This window comes from Octopus bimaculoides, chromosome 8 (assembly GCF_046866305.1).
Source record: "Octopus bimaculoides isolate indiv1 chromosome 8, ASM4686630v1, whole genome shotgun sequence".
Classification (NCBI taxonomy): domain Eukaryota; kingdom Metazoa; phylum Mollusca; class Cephalopoda; order Octopoda; family Octopodidae; genus Octopus; species Octopus bimaculoides.
In genome coordinates, this window is record NC_142935.1 from 10050204 (window position 1) to 10065203 (window position 15000).

Below are 15000 nucleotides of genomic sequence, written 5' to 3' on the forward strand. Positions count from 1 at the left end.
GGTAGATGGCCCTGCTTGATCTGTAGATAAGGCATAGGTAGAAACTCCATAAGATGTACCCAGTGTAAGCTATGGACACATAATTGGTGCAACAATATCAAAGAAGGCTAATTGGGAAGATAGTTTTTGCGTGTGGCAAATGCTCAGGGGCAATAAACACTGAAAATGTGCAGGGAACAGCTTCTGTCACATTCCAGGGCGGAAAACTACAAGCGGTTGATATCTCATTGCCAATTTGCGTGACACCGATATCCGCCATGACTGTGATTCTGATTGGCTTGATGGGTCTCCTTCTCCAGCATGACATAATGCCAAAGGTATTGATCATTGCCTCCGTGAAGCCCAACACTCAAAAGTGACTTGGCCACTTTGCCTCTATGAGGCCCAATGCTCAAGAGGAACTCAGCCACTTTGCCTCTATGAGGCCCAACGTTCAAAAAATGTTCTTTACACGTCAACACGAGTGCACTGTATATATATTCAGAAATGAAACGTAATAAAAAACATATGTATAGATCATCATCATCATCATCAACATTTAACGTCCATTTTCCATGCTGGCATGAGTTGGACAGCTTGACAAGAACATATATATATGGAAGCACCCAATACACTTTGGCAAGGTTTCTAACATAACTGGAAGCCACTATGGTATCCACTTGTATAACATATCCCTCCAAACTCTCTCACACACACACACACACACACACATATAGTTCAAATTTACAGGAAACAAAAGACGAAGACAAGTGTAGGGACAACAAGCTGGTGTATTAGTTTAAGGCTCGGGAAAAATAGAAAAGTCATTTATGGTTTGACTATTTTGCTCTTTGACAAAAAGGAAGAGGAGGAAAAAAGATGCAGAGTTCAACAGTCCAGCAGGATGAGATGACCAGAAAAAAGTGGTTAAATGAAAGGGAGGTAATAATAATAGTAATGATAATGGTGACATCCCCCCCAACGAACTAAGGTGTGCAAATGCATACGTATATTCTTTTCTACTCTAGACACAAGGCCTGAAATTTTTGAGGAGGGTGCCAGTCGATTAGATCAACTCCAGTACACAACTGGGATGAAAGGCAAAGCTGGCCCTGGCGGAATTTGAACTCAGAACGTAAAGACAGACGAAATACCGCTAAGCATTTCGTCTGGTGTGCTAACGTTTCTGCCAGCTCGCCATATGTATATGTGAGAATGGTGTGTGTGAAGGTGTACGAGTGTGAATGGGGAGGGGGCAGTATGTGAGTATATATGTGTGAGTAAGCTGAAAATTATGAGGACCAGTGTGTGCGTGTATGTGTGTAAGTAAACCAGTGTATGGAGTATTGGGCATTCTATGTACTGGTATGTATATGTGTGTGTGTGGACGTGTGTATGCATGTGCAGATGCATGGGCCTCTGTGTATGTGTGTGTGTGTGTGCATGTGTACGAGTAACCTAGTGTATGTGTGTGTGTATGTATGGATGTGTGTATATGTGTGAGGCATGACAGGCTTCTATCACTTTGACATAGATTCTGACACTTGCATCAGAAATGTCATGATGATGATGGCTTAGATGAAGGAGGAGGAGGAGGCAAATTAAGAAGGCAGTAGAGATAATGGGTTTGTAATTAACGATAATATAACGAAGAAAAAGAGAATGATTATGATGGCAACGACGATGATGAGATGAATATATAGCAAAGTGTGGTGATGGGGATTGGTTGGTTGGGGGGGGGAAAGAATGAGTATCATTGGTGCACTGATGATGATGATGATGATGTTGGTGATGATGATGATATCGAGGATGAAGGAAGCTGGCTAAACAAGATCAATAAAGATGGGAGTAAAGAAATTTAGTAATATTGTAGTTGGGTGGGATGGTGATGATGATTGTGGGAAGGATAATAACAGCCTGTAATTTAAGTACAACACCAGCAATTTTGAGGGGAAGGGGAAAGTTGATATCGATCCCTCCAGTACTTGACAGGTGCCTTATCTGATGAACTCTGAAAAGATGAAAGGGAAGGGAAGGTTGGCCAGAGCAGAATTTGAAATCAGAACGTAAAGATGGACAAAATACAGCTAAGAATTTTGCCCAGCATGCTAGTGATATTCTGCCAGCTCGCTGCCTTAATAATAATAATGGTGATGGGGATGGTGATGATGATGATAGTTGTAAAGAGGCTGATGATGATGATATAAAAGTGTATTGGGTGAAAATAACAAAGAAAAAATAAAAGGCTTACCATTTTTGGGGGTGTAACCACTGCCACTACCAGATCCAGCAAAGAAGTCCTCATCATCACGATACGTATTCATGCTGGCACCACTTCCCTGATAGATGTAGGCGTCGTTTTGCATCTGGTCATCTTCAGCAGTTCGGCTGATTAGATTCTGTAAAAACAAAACAAAAAAAAAATTGCAAATTTGGTTTTGAATATAGGCAAGAAAAAAAAAAAAAAAAAAATGGCGGTGCTGAGAGAGAGAGAGAGAGAGAGAGAGAGAGAGAGAGAGAGAGAGAGAGAGAGAGAGAGAGAGAGAGAGAGAGAGAGAGAGAGATTGGGGTTATCTTTTATTTGTTACTGTCATTAGATCAGGGGTTTCTAAAGTGGTCGATGGACCTATTCAAGGGGTCAGTGAAATCCACATCTACTTACTCTCTCTTTTACTCTTTTACTTGTTTCAGTCTTTTGACTGTGGCCATGCTGAAGCACCGCCTTTAGTCGAGCAAATTGACTCCAGGACTTATTCTTTGTAAGCCTAGTACTTATTCTATCGGTCTCTTTTGCCGAACCGCAAAGTTACGGGGACCTAAACACACCAGAATCAGTTGTCAAGTGATGTTGGGGGGACAAACACAGACACAAACATACATATATGTACACACACACACACACACATATATATATATATATATACGACGGGCTTCTTTCAGTTTCTCTCTACCAAATCCACTCACAAGGCTTTGGTCGGCCCGAGGCTATAGTAGAAGACACTTGCCCAAGATGCCACGAAATGGGATGGAACTCAGAACCATGTGGTTTGGAAGCAAGCTACTTACCACACAGCTACTCCTGCACAGAAGGATCTCATCTTACTTTGTGGTACCTTGGGAAAGTGGAATCTGATAGACAAAAGATGTGTGCAACTTCATTGTCTATGTGTGTGTGTGTGTGTGTGTGTGTGTGTGTGTGTGTGTGAGAGTAAATTCCATTTAGTTCTCGACTACAGGCACAAAGCTTGAAATTTTGAGAGGGGGGGATTAACTAATTACATCAACCTCAACACATGACTGGTACTTATTTTATCAACCCCGAAAGGATGAAATGTAAAGCTGACCTCAGCAGAATTTGAACTCAGAACGTAAAACTGGATGACTTGCCAATAAGCATTTTGCTTGGTCATGTTGATGCTTCTGCCAACTTGCTAATTTGTGTGTATTCCATTTTTGGAAATTTAAATGAATTTTTTAATCATAATTTGGAAGTCATTTACAGGATTTTACAACCAATCAGATTAAAGTAATTTTGAAGTCCAATATAAATGTATTAGAAAAAAAAAAAAAAAAAAGAGTCATTAATTTAATGAAAAAGTCATTAAAGCAATGATGAAGTTTGTAAGAATTTTTTTCCTCATCACCAATTCAACTCACTGATATTTCTTGACTTGTTAAACCTAATAAATTAATGTGTACTTTGCTATAAATATTTCATGCAGCAGGCGTCCCTCAGTATTTTTCACCCCTTCCTCCCTCAGCTGTCATTTTACACAGCTGAGGTAACTTCTCTCTAGACCAGTGTTTCTCAACCTTTTTACCCTTGCGAAACCCTTAAAATAAATTACATATCTCAAGGAACCTTTGCGCAAAAGAAATTATACACCATGTCTTTCTCATATTTTTTTCCTCATAGTTCACTTGGTAAATATCACATATATAGATATATATATATATACACGCACGCACACACATATATATGTATATACATCATCATCATCATCATCATCATCGTTTAACGTCCGCCTTCCATGCTAGCATGGGTTGGACGATTTGACTGAGGACTGGTGAAACCGGATGGCAACACCAGGCTCCAATCTAATTTGGCAGAGTTTCTACAGCTGGATGCCCTTCCTAACGCCACACACACACATATATATATATACATTTGTTGTTGGCACTCCGTTGCTTACAACGCCGAGGGTTCCAGTTGATCTGATCAATGGAACAGCCTGCTCATGAAATTAACGCTTGACAACCGATGCTGGTGTGTTTACGTCCCTGTAACTTAGCGGTTCGGCAAAAGAGACCGATACAATAAGTACTAGGCTTACAAAGAATAAGTCCTGGGGTCGATTTGCTTGACTAAAGGTGGTGCTCCAGCATGGCCACAGTCAAATGACTGAAACAAGTAAAAAAGAATATACTAGGCCAAACTATGATGATAACAGAAAGAAATGGTAAAGCATTAACAACATGAAAACACCACTGTCACCTAACGTTAATAGAATCTTAGCAATAGCCATACAAAAGGTGGGAGATTTTTCTGCTGCACTCATATGCCATACACCTATGGTATTCCAATTCTTCTGAGAATGAAAGAAATTGTGTAATTGAAAGAAATCTTACCTGCTGAATGTGTAATAACTTATCTTTGAGAGACATAATGTTTCTGTCGTTGACAAAACTGACACGGATGTTGGGACTGTGGTATTTCGAAGTTATCTGCTGATATCTGGAAGTAAAAAAAAAATGTGGAAGACATGTTTATAGAGAGATGCTGAGTGATTGGGATATTGAACAGAAACCTGTAACAATGATGACAACAACAACAACAACAACAACAACAACAGCAGCAGCAGCATTAATGCTGAAGTTAATAACCAGAATAAGAAAATTATTGAGGAATCACTAAGAGGAACACTGTGTGTGTGTGTGTGTGTGTGTGCATGGATATCTGTGTGTATTACACAATGTATAGATAATGATAGACTAAAGGATACTTGTGTATGTGTGTGTGTGTGTGTGTTTGGGTCCGTAGACAAAAGATGAATAAGAACAGTTTATGCGTTATACGTAATAAACTTAACAAGATGATGATGATTTATCACAGACACAAGTAACATAACTGAAAAGAGAATGGTAAACTCAGCCTATGTGTAGAGATAAAGAGAGAGAGAGAGAGAGAGAGAGAGAGAGAGAGAGATAGAGAGAGCAAGAGAAAGTGAGGACGAGGGGGAAGAGAGAGAGTGGGAACAAAATAGGGAAAAAAAAAAAACAAAAAAAAACCCTTCACCAAAACAACAAAACTTTGCAGAACATTGATTATAGTAAAAGCTAGAGAAAGCTCTATCGAACAGAGAATGACAATTTTCTACCAAAATGCTTCAATCAGTCAAGAATGGTCTAAATAATATGGTTCTGCAAGAAATATCATTTACCTGCTGTTTCAATCATTCAACTTAAAATCAATGAACCAAACACAGTCCAAGAGGGCAACTAATAAAATTCTTTGGCGCTAACCATTTCTCATATATATATATATAGGACTTAACAAGATGACTCTGTAATTATTTGGAAATGCCAATGTCTTCATTTACCATCATTAATACTGTCTTGTTTTTCAAGTGGAATCGTAAAGGAATTGAAGAGGAGGAAGGAAAAAAAAATACCATTCTGCACAAATTGATACTGTATTCTTGGATGTATGGAATCTGAGAATATGTGTAAACATTCTAATATGATGCACTTTGTTTTTTTGGTTCTTTTATTCTATTATTTGTTGTACAGTCACTGGACTGTGGCCATGCTGGGGCACGGCCTTGAAGTGTTTATTTTATTGGTCTGTTTATTATTTTTTTTGTTTGCTGATATGCTAAGTTCCAAGAATGTAAACAAAATAACATCAATTTTGGTGGCGAGGACAAACACACACACACACACACACACACACACTCTATTTTTGTTTCAGTAGTTTGTCTGTGGCCATGCTGGGACACTGCCTTTTATATATGCAAATATATACACACACATATATATATATATATATATATATATATATATATATATATATATATATATACATATATATATATATATATATATATATATATATATATATATATATATATATATATATACATATATATATATATATATATATATATATATATATATATATACATATATATATATATATATATATATATATATATATATATATATATATATATATATATATATAGCGTGGTGTAGATATATGGTTTCACCAGTCCCCAGTCAAATCATCCAACCCATGCTAGCATGGAAAGTGGACATTAAATAATGATGACATATATACAAACACACACACCCACATGTATGCATACATATACATATATAACATATATACATACATATATAAATATATACATACATATATAAATATATATATATATACACATATATATATATATATATATATATATATATATATATATATATATATATATATATATATATATATATATATATATATATATATATACACATATATATATATATATATCCACATATATATATATATATATATATACACACACACACATGTTTATACATATACATATATATTTATGTATAATGAGTTTCTGCAGAGTTCCTGTTTATCAGTTCCAGACACAAAGCAATGGTCATCGTATAACTCTGCTTGTAGCCACCAGGCCAAGAATCGGCATAGCAGCACCAAACCAGAACCATATGGATGCAAAGCAAATCTTCTTAACCACAAAGCTACACCTGTAATTAGCTACCTACTAACCTATCTATATACCTACCTACAGACCTACTTACCTATCTACATACAGGCCTACTTACCTACCTACGTGCTTGCCTATCTATCTACCTACATACCTTCGTAGTTCTCCAGGTGAGTGAGTACTGCAAACAACAAACAAAGAATGCTGTTGCACTGAGATGTGGTATGTATTAGTAATTAAATGCCGCAGGTATGCATCTACCTAGAAACTATTTTGCTCTAGTACATTGCAGCACAGATTTAAATATAAATAAATTAATATGTATCCAAGGAAACCAACATCATGGCATTAAAGAGCAAAGAAGGTCTGAAAACCCACCCCTAATTCTGTTGTTGTTAAGGATAATACTGAAGGAATTCTTAAAGGTCAAAAGTGGCTGTAATTAAAAATTTGGGTGAGGCGACTGGCAATAGTCTTGCAGACGGAATATTGTATTTCAGGTGTTCTTGTATTTGTTTCAGTCATTTGACTGCAGCCCTGCTGGAGCACCGCCTTTAGTCGAACAAATCCACCCTAGGACTTATTCTCTGTAAGCCTAGTACTTATTCTACTGGTCTCTTTTGCTGAACTGCTAAGTTACGGCGACGTTAACACACCAACATCGGTTGTCAAACGATGGTAGGGAACAAACTCAGACACACATATATATATATATATGATGGGCTTCTTTCAGTTTCCACTCACAAGGCTTTGGTCGGCCCGAGGCTATAGTAGAAGACACTTGCCCAAGGTGCCATGCAGTGGGACTGAACCCGGAACCAAGTGGTTGGTAAGCAAGCTACTTACCACACAGCCACTCCTGTGCCTATAGTATGGTTATGATTAAATAATTGCGATTGTTTCTAAAACTAAAATCAGGAATAAATGAGAGTTTGTGTCATGGGATGGAGGGAGAGAATGGGATGCACATGTCCTGCTCTGGCCCTCTTCTCATATACCGACCCCTTCTTATTTCTTTATTGTCCACAAGGGGCTAAACATAGAGGGGACAAACAAGGACAGACAAATTCTGAGTTCAAATTCTGAAGAGGTTGACTTTACCTTTCGTCCTTCCAGGGTTGATAAATTAAGTACCAGTTGCATACTGGGGTTGATCTGATGACTAGCCCTTCCCCCAGAATTTCGGGCCTTGTGCCTAGAGTAGAATAGATATATCTATACACACTCACAGACATACACAAACAGAATAACCATAGACACCATTGTTTCTTCCTTAGTATTAAAACTTGTCTTTTAGTAATCTTAGATCATGGAAGGATTATACACACACACACACACACACGCACACGCACACACACACACGCACACACACACACACACACACATTTATGCATGCACACAAGTATATAAACACACACGTACACATATATATACACACATATTCATACACACACACACACACACAAATATATATACATATATATATATATATATATATATATATATATATATATATACACACACACACACATATTTATATGCACACAGATCATTCCAAGTGAACGCGACATTGACAACAGCAATAATAGGAAGAACAAATGAAAATGTTTTAAAACCAAAGTAAATCTATTTATTTCTTGTAATCAGGCTAAAAGACATTTTCCTTTGAAGACAAATTCAATGAACAGGAATTAATGAAAAAATTATATTAACAATGCTTAAAACAGCAAATTCTAAGTCTGTCTGTGTGTCTCCATCTCTTACTGATTAAATAATTTATGAAGGTTCCGTTGTTATAAGTACTTTTTTTATGCTCATTATTGCATGAATTTGTTTCTGTTTAAGCAGTTTCATAATTAAAGACATTCCGGATGTGACCATTCCATTTATATATTTGTTTTAATTATGTTTAACATTTTTTGTTTCTGACATTGGATTGCAGCTGACATAGGGGTCGTACAGCTTTGAAGGGTTGTGGTAGACAAATTCACCTTGGAATATATTTTAAGTTGGGTACTTATACCAGTGATGTTTTTTTGCTGAACTGCTAAGCTATGAGGATGTAAACAAACCAAGATTGGTTGCCAGATGGTGCAGGAAAAATAAGTTTACTCACACAAACACGTATGCGTATGATAATCAAATATACAAAGATGTATGCACGCAGACGAACACACACACACATATATATAGACACGCACAAGATTCACACACACATATATAGATACACAAACACACACAAGCATGCATACAAACACACACATATACACATGCACACAAATACACACACATATACACGTACACAAACAAACACACATATACATACACACAAACACATATATACATGTACACAAACACACACACACACACATAGACATGTACAAGATTCACACACATACATATATACATACACAAACACACACATGTATGCAAGCACACACACATATACACATGCACACAAATACACACACACACACATATACACGTACACAAACAAACACATATACATACACACAAACACATACATGCATGTACACAAACACATACACACATATATAGACATGCACAAGATTCGCACACACATATATACATACACAAACACACACATGTATGCAAGCACACACACATATACACATGCACACAAATACATACACACAAATATATACGTACACAAACACACACATACATACACACAAACACATATATACATGCACACAAACTCACACACATAGATGCTCACAAACTCACGCACATATACATGCACACAAACATACTCACAAACACACGCACACACACACTTGGTAATAACTGCAGCAGCTCTTCACATCCGCATAAAAGAGAGCAGTCATACAAATGCCTTCTCTGCCTGGTGTTGCATCGTAAGAAGATGATAATTACAGTCAAGGCCACAAAAAAAAAAAAAAAAAAAAATTGAAAATTCAAGGATTAAAGAGGCTATCCTGATTAATAAAATCTAAATCCACCTATTAAGAACAGATATGATTCTAAGCTCACAGATTGATTGATTTTATGCAATCAGTCTGCACATACTTCAATGTTAGCATTTAAAAGATAATTGCTTAGTTATTTTGATGTGTCTGTCTGACCAGCTGAAGCTAGCTTGTCTTTAGCTTTTCATGATAAGGAGTTTTTAGGTCCAAAGTATTGAATCACTAGAAGAAAATTAACAAAAATAAATGAACTAAAAGGTAAAGTGTTTATGTTTTGCTTCTGTTTATGCTTTCTTTCCGAACTTATTGTTGTAGAGGTCAGTCTTAATGGTAGAGGTCAGTCTTAATGGCAGAGTTCCAATAAGGCCATGGCCAATGGTTACAAATCAGTAATGTGAATTTATCATACTTTTGCAACTGTATTCCATGCTGGCAAGGGTTGCATGGTTTGACATGGTCCACCTAGTCAGAAGACTCTGTTGAGATCCAGTGTCTGTTTTGGCATGGCTTCTACAGACGGATACATTAATATGCATATGCACACACACACACACACACACACATCTTTTGCTCTTTATGTGTTTCTGTCTTGGACTGTGCTCATGCTGGTGTACTGATATGAAGAATTTAGCTGGACAAATCCCCACCCCCAGCACTTATGTTTTAAGTCATATTTTTCCTATCAGCCCCTTTGCTGGACTGCAAGTTATGGGGATATAAACAAATCAACACCAACTGTCAAACAGTGGTGGTGTGGCAAACACAATGACACACACAGAGGCTTCCACAACGGGAGAGTCCATCATATATATATATATATATATATATGACAGGCTTCTTTCAGTTTCTGCCTACCAAATCCACTCACAAGGCTGTGGTCGGCCTGAGGCTATAGTAGAAGACATTTGCCGAAGGTGCCACGCAGTGGGACTGAACCTGGAAACATGTTACTGGGAAGCAAGCTTCTTACCACACAGCCACACTGTGCATACACATGTGTGCATGTATGAAAAAGAGAGAAAAGGAGAAGTAGAAGAGGAAGAGAGAAAAAAAGGAGAAGGAGAGAGAAAAAAAAGAGATAGATAGATAGATAGATAGATAGAGAGAGAGAGAGAGAGAGGAGAAGGAAACATGCAGATAGATAAATAACAAGCAGACAGGGAGATTATTGATAAACCGACATAAATTCAACAAACAAAACAGAGAGAGAGAGAGAACATTGAGCAAATATCAGGTACAGGAAATTAAGCTATCTTTAAGAGGTGTGGTCTAAAGAAGAAAGTTAATTGTTGATGACACCATAGATAAAAGTACATGAAGAGACTATAAATTATTTGTATTTGGAATAATAACGACAACAACAACAATAATAATAATAATAATAAAGATGACAAAGACAGAGAAGTAGAAAAAAAGAGACTGAAATAAATAACATAAAGAAGAAAAAAAAAACTAGCTACAGCTGCAATATCAACAACAGCAATAAGTACAATGATGGCTACAAGGAAGTAACTACAGCAACAAGGCTGATGATGATGATGATGATAATAATAATAATAATAATAATAATAAGAAGAAGAAGAAATAGGAGGCAGACAATGAGGGTAATAATATTAAAGTAACATGATTCTAAATGGAATGTGTTTTCTGAGAGCAAAAAAATAGGAAATGTCTTTCAGAGTGAAAGAACAGACAGTCACATTTTACTTGTGTGTGTGAGTAAGTGTATATACATCATCATCGACATCTTCATTATTATCATCATCATTTAACATCCCTTTGTTATGGGTTGGCAAGAGCTGGCAAACCAGAGACCCCCCCCACCCAATTGTCTGTTTTGGCTGATTTCTACAGCTGGACACCCTCCCTAATGCCAACCACTTCACAAGGTGTAGCTGGGTGATTTCTATGTGACACCAGTACAGGTGCTTCTTCTGGGGTTTAATTGGCACCAGCACACATGGAATCAAATTCCTACCTTTGTGTATTGTATCCTTTTCATTTTAATGTCCAGTTTTCCATGCTTGCATGGGTCAGATGAAGTTTACTGAGGCAGATGCCTGTCTTGTCACTAATTTTTACTCGTTTCAAAGCAACTCTTTGACTCTTTTACTTGTTTCAGTCATTTGACTGTGGCCATGCTGCAGCACCGCCTTTAGTCGAGCAAATTGACTCCAGGACTTATTCTTTGTAAGCCTAGTACTTATTCTATCGGACTCCTTTGCCGAACCGCTAAGTTACGGGGACATAAACACACCAGCATCGGTTGTCAAGCAATGATAGGGGGGACAAACACACACACACACACACACATATATATATATATATATATATATATATATGACGGGCTTCTTTCAGTTTCCGTCTACCAAATCCACTCACAAGGCTTTGGTCAGCCCGAGGCTATAGTAGAAGACACTTGCCCAAGGTGTCACGCAGTGGGACTGAACCCGGAACCATGTGGTTGGTAAGCAAGCTACTTACCACATAGCCATCATCTCTTAAATATAGAACAGCTTTTTTTGTTTGTTTTAATTTCCATATATGGAAACAAATGACTTCCTTTGAAAGGAACAACTTCAGTAGTAAGTCTAAGAATGTGGAAAATATTGCAATACAGGTAGAATAGGGTGTGTCCCTTGGTGGGGAGCAGAGGCTGGCACACACACACACACATAAATATGTGTGAGAGAGATTGGCAGTAATGTTGGGGGTAGTGAAAAGGAGCTGGTTGGATGGTGGGGATATTTTGTAAAAAGTCTTGGCCTGTCAAGATTTTAATATTTCAGGCAGCTCTGTAGGTCCCTAGGGAAGAATAGCTTCAAAAGCAGCAACAATGGTAGGGTGGGGTTAGGGGGGGGGACAGACCGAAACTAAGGCACACAGAGAACAAATTTATTTTTTGTTATAAATAAATAAAATAAATAAATAACAATGATGATGATGATGATGATGATGAGGAGGAATAAATAAATAAAACAATATCCAGAAATTTCTTCTCACCCTTACTCTTCTCCCAAACGCATACATACACTCCTACCACACTTCCAATAAGTAATTGCCGAAAAGGAAAATAGGGAGTAGGGGTGGGGTGTGGGAAGAGAGAGAGAGAGAGAGAGAGAGAGAGAGAGAGAGAGAGAGAGAGAGAGAGCAGTGAAAAAGAAAAAAAAGGATTAAATTAAAACTGATAAAAAGATTTGTTTTGATAGCTAAATTGGGGGAAGTTATGTAATAATGATAATAATAATAATAATAATAATAATAACAAAATAACAAGAACAATAATGATAGTAATAATAATGATAATAATAATAATAATAATAATGATGATGAAATAAAAAAAACTAACAGGAACAAATAACTAATAATAAAATAACAATAATAACAATAATAATAATAAAACAAAGAACTGAGACCCTCACCCACCAAATGCAACCAAAAATCTAAGCTAAAAGAAACAACAACAACAACAATACCATCCATCTTTATTTGGTAAAGTAGTGAAGCAAAACCTAAGTTTACACAATTTTTCAAGCAAGTTATTTGATATGTGTGTTTACCGATTCCAATGAAGTTGGTTCTTCTATATTGCAGTTGACTGGGTATATTTGTACAATATATTATTGGGTGGCAACAAATGGCTGATCACTCGTGTGGAAATGCGAAAATTTCTTTAGCTTTTTGTCTTTTTTATTTGTTTATTTGTTCATATGTTTTTTGTTGATATCATGTGCATGTTTGCATGTGTTTCCGTGTGTGTGTGTGTGTGTGTGTGTGATGTCATTACAAGAACTCTGGCGAGTATAAGGGACTACATCCATTGCTGCTCATGCCGCTGTTGATGTCATCATCACCACCATCACCATCGCCATCATCCTCATTACCTCCACCCCGCGATAGGTGAACAGCGATATGGTGAGAGATTCCTTTTTGCTACAGCTGTTTCCATAACTCAGGCAAAAGATATCAAACTATCAACAGCTATATGATAATTCTATCATTATTATTATTTGTAGTTATATAATTATTTTAGCTGAATGTGATGTGGGAGTCATTTCATCAAGATCATTTATGAAATATTATATATATATATATATATATATATATATATATATATGTATATATACATTCTGCAGAGTGGTTGGTGTTAGGAAGGGCATCCAGCTATAAAAACAATGTCAAAACAGACACAGTAACAGACACACACATACATGTATATATATATATATATATATATAAAAGATAATAAGAGTGAAAAAACTACAGAAGGCTTGTGTTACATGGTTAAAGTATATATTTAAATTATGTCAGAAAAATGTTAGAAAAATGTTATAAAATCTTTTTGGTATATAAACATTAAAATACAATGTTTATATACCAAAAAGATTTTCTAACATTTTTCTAACATTTTTCTGACATAATTTAAATATATACTTTAACCATGTAACACAAGCCTTCTGTAGTTTTTTCACTCTTATTATCTTTTATACATCCAACCACGTGCTTTCACATACCGACTTTCTCACCTATATATATATATATATATATATATATATATATATACATATACATGATGGGCTTCTTTCAGTTTCCGTCTACCAAATCCACTCACAAGCTTTGGTCGGCCTGAGGTTACAGTAGAAGACACTTGCCCAAGGTGCCACACAGTGAGACTGAACCCGGAATCATGTGGTTGGTAAGCAAGCTACTTACCACACAGCCACTCCTGCACCTCTTGTACTGTATAGTTCTTAAAATTATTTTTATAATTTGTATATATTTATTTTATTATAAATGCAAAACACCATGGAAGAATTGACGTAAGCTTATATAATAAACCGCGATATGGTGAGAGATTACTGTATTCAGAAAGTCCTGTAACATGTCGGGTATGTGAGTTCCACCAAGCTCTGCCCCCAGATACTCAGTAAAGTAGCTTCTTCAGTTAAAATATTATAAACTATTCCGTCTCCATATCAAGATTATCTAATACGAACACTAGAGGGAACAGCAGTAACAGCAACGGCGGCACTGGCAGCAGCAAATCTGGCAATCCTGCTAGGAAATCAAGACCAGATGGAAGTCTTGCCCCACCCCCGCCAGCCCACCCCTACCACCACCATGGCCATTCCTGTTACTGCCACTTCCTCTGTAGCTAACAAACAACATAATCTGCTGAGGGAATATTGATGTTAATAAAGCTATAACGGAGGTTTATTATTATCATTATTATTATCATCATCATCATCATCATCATCATTATTATTATTATTATTATTATTATTATTATTATTATTATTATTATTATTATTATTATTATTATTATTATTATTATT

General features: G+C 36.4%; 1 protein-coding gene across 1 annotated transcript in view; it reads right to left on the minus strand.

Moving 5' to 3' along the window:
- The window catches only part of LOC106872474 (glypican-5), a 357300-nt gene that overhangs the window by 703 nt on the left and 341597 nt on the right, over window positions 1-15000 (minus strand). Inside the window, exons 5-6 of the mRNA XM_014919487.3 lie at window positions 4609-4714; window positions 2231-2378 (exon numbers count right to left, since the gene is read on the minus strand). Coding sequence (XP_014774973.1) covers window positions 2231-2378; window positions 4609-4714 — 254 coding nt within the window. The remainder of the gene's footprint in view (window positions 1-2230; window positions 2379-4608; window positions 4715-15000) is intronic.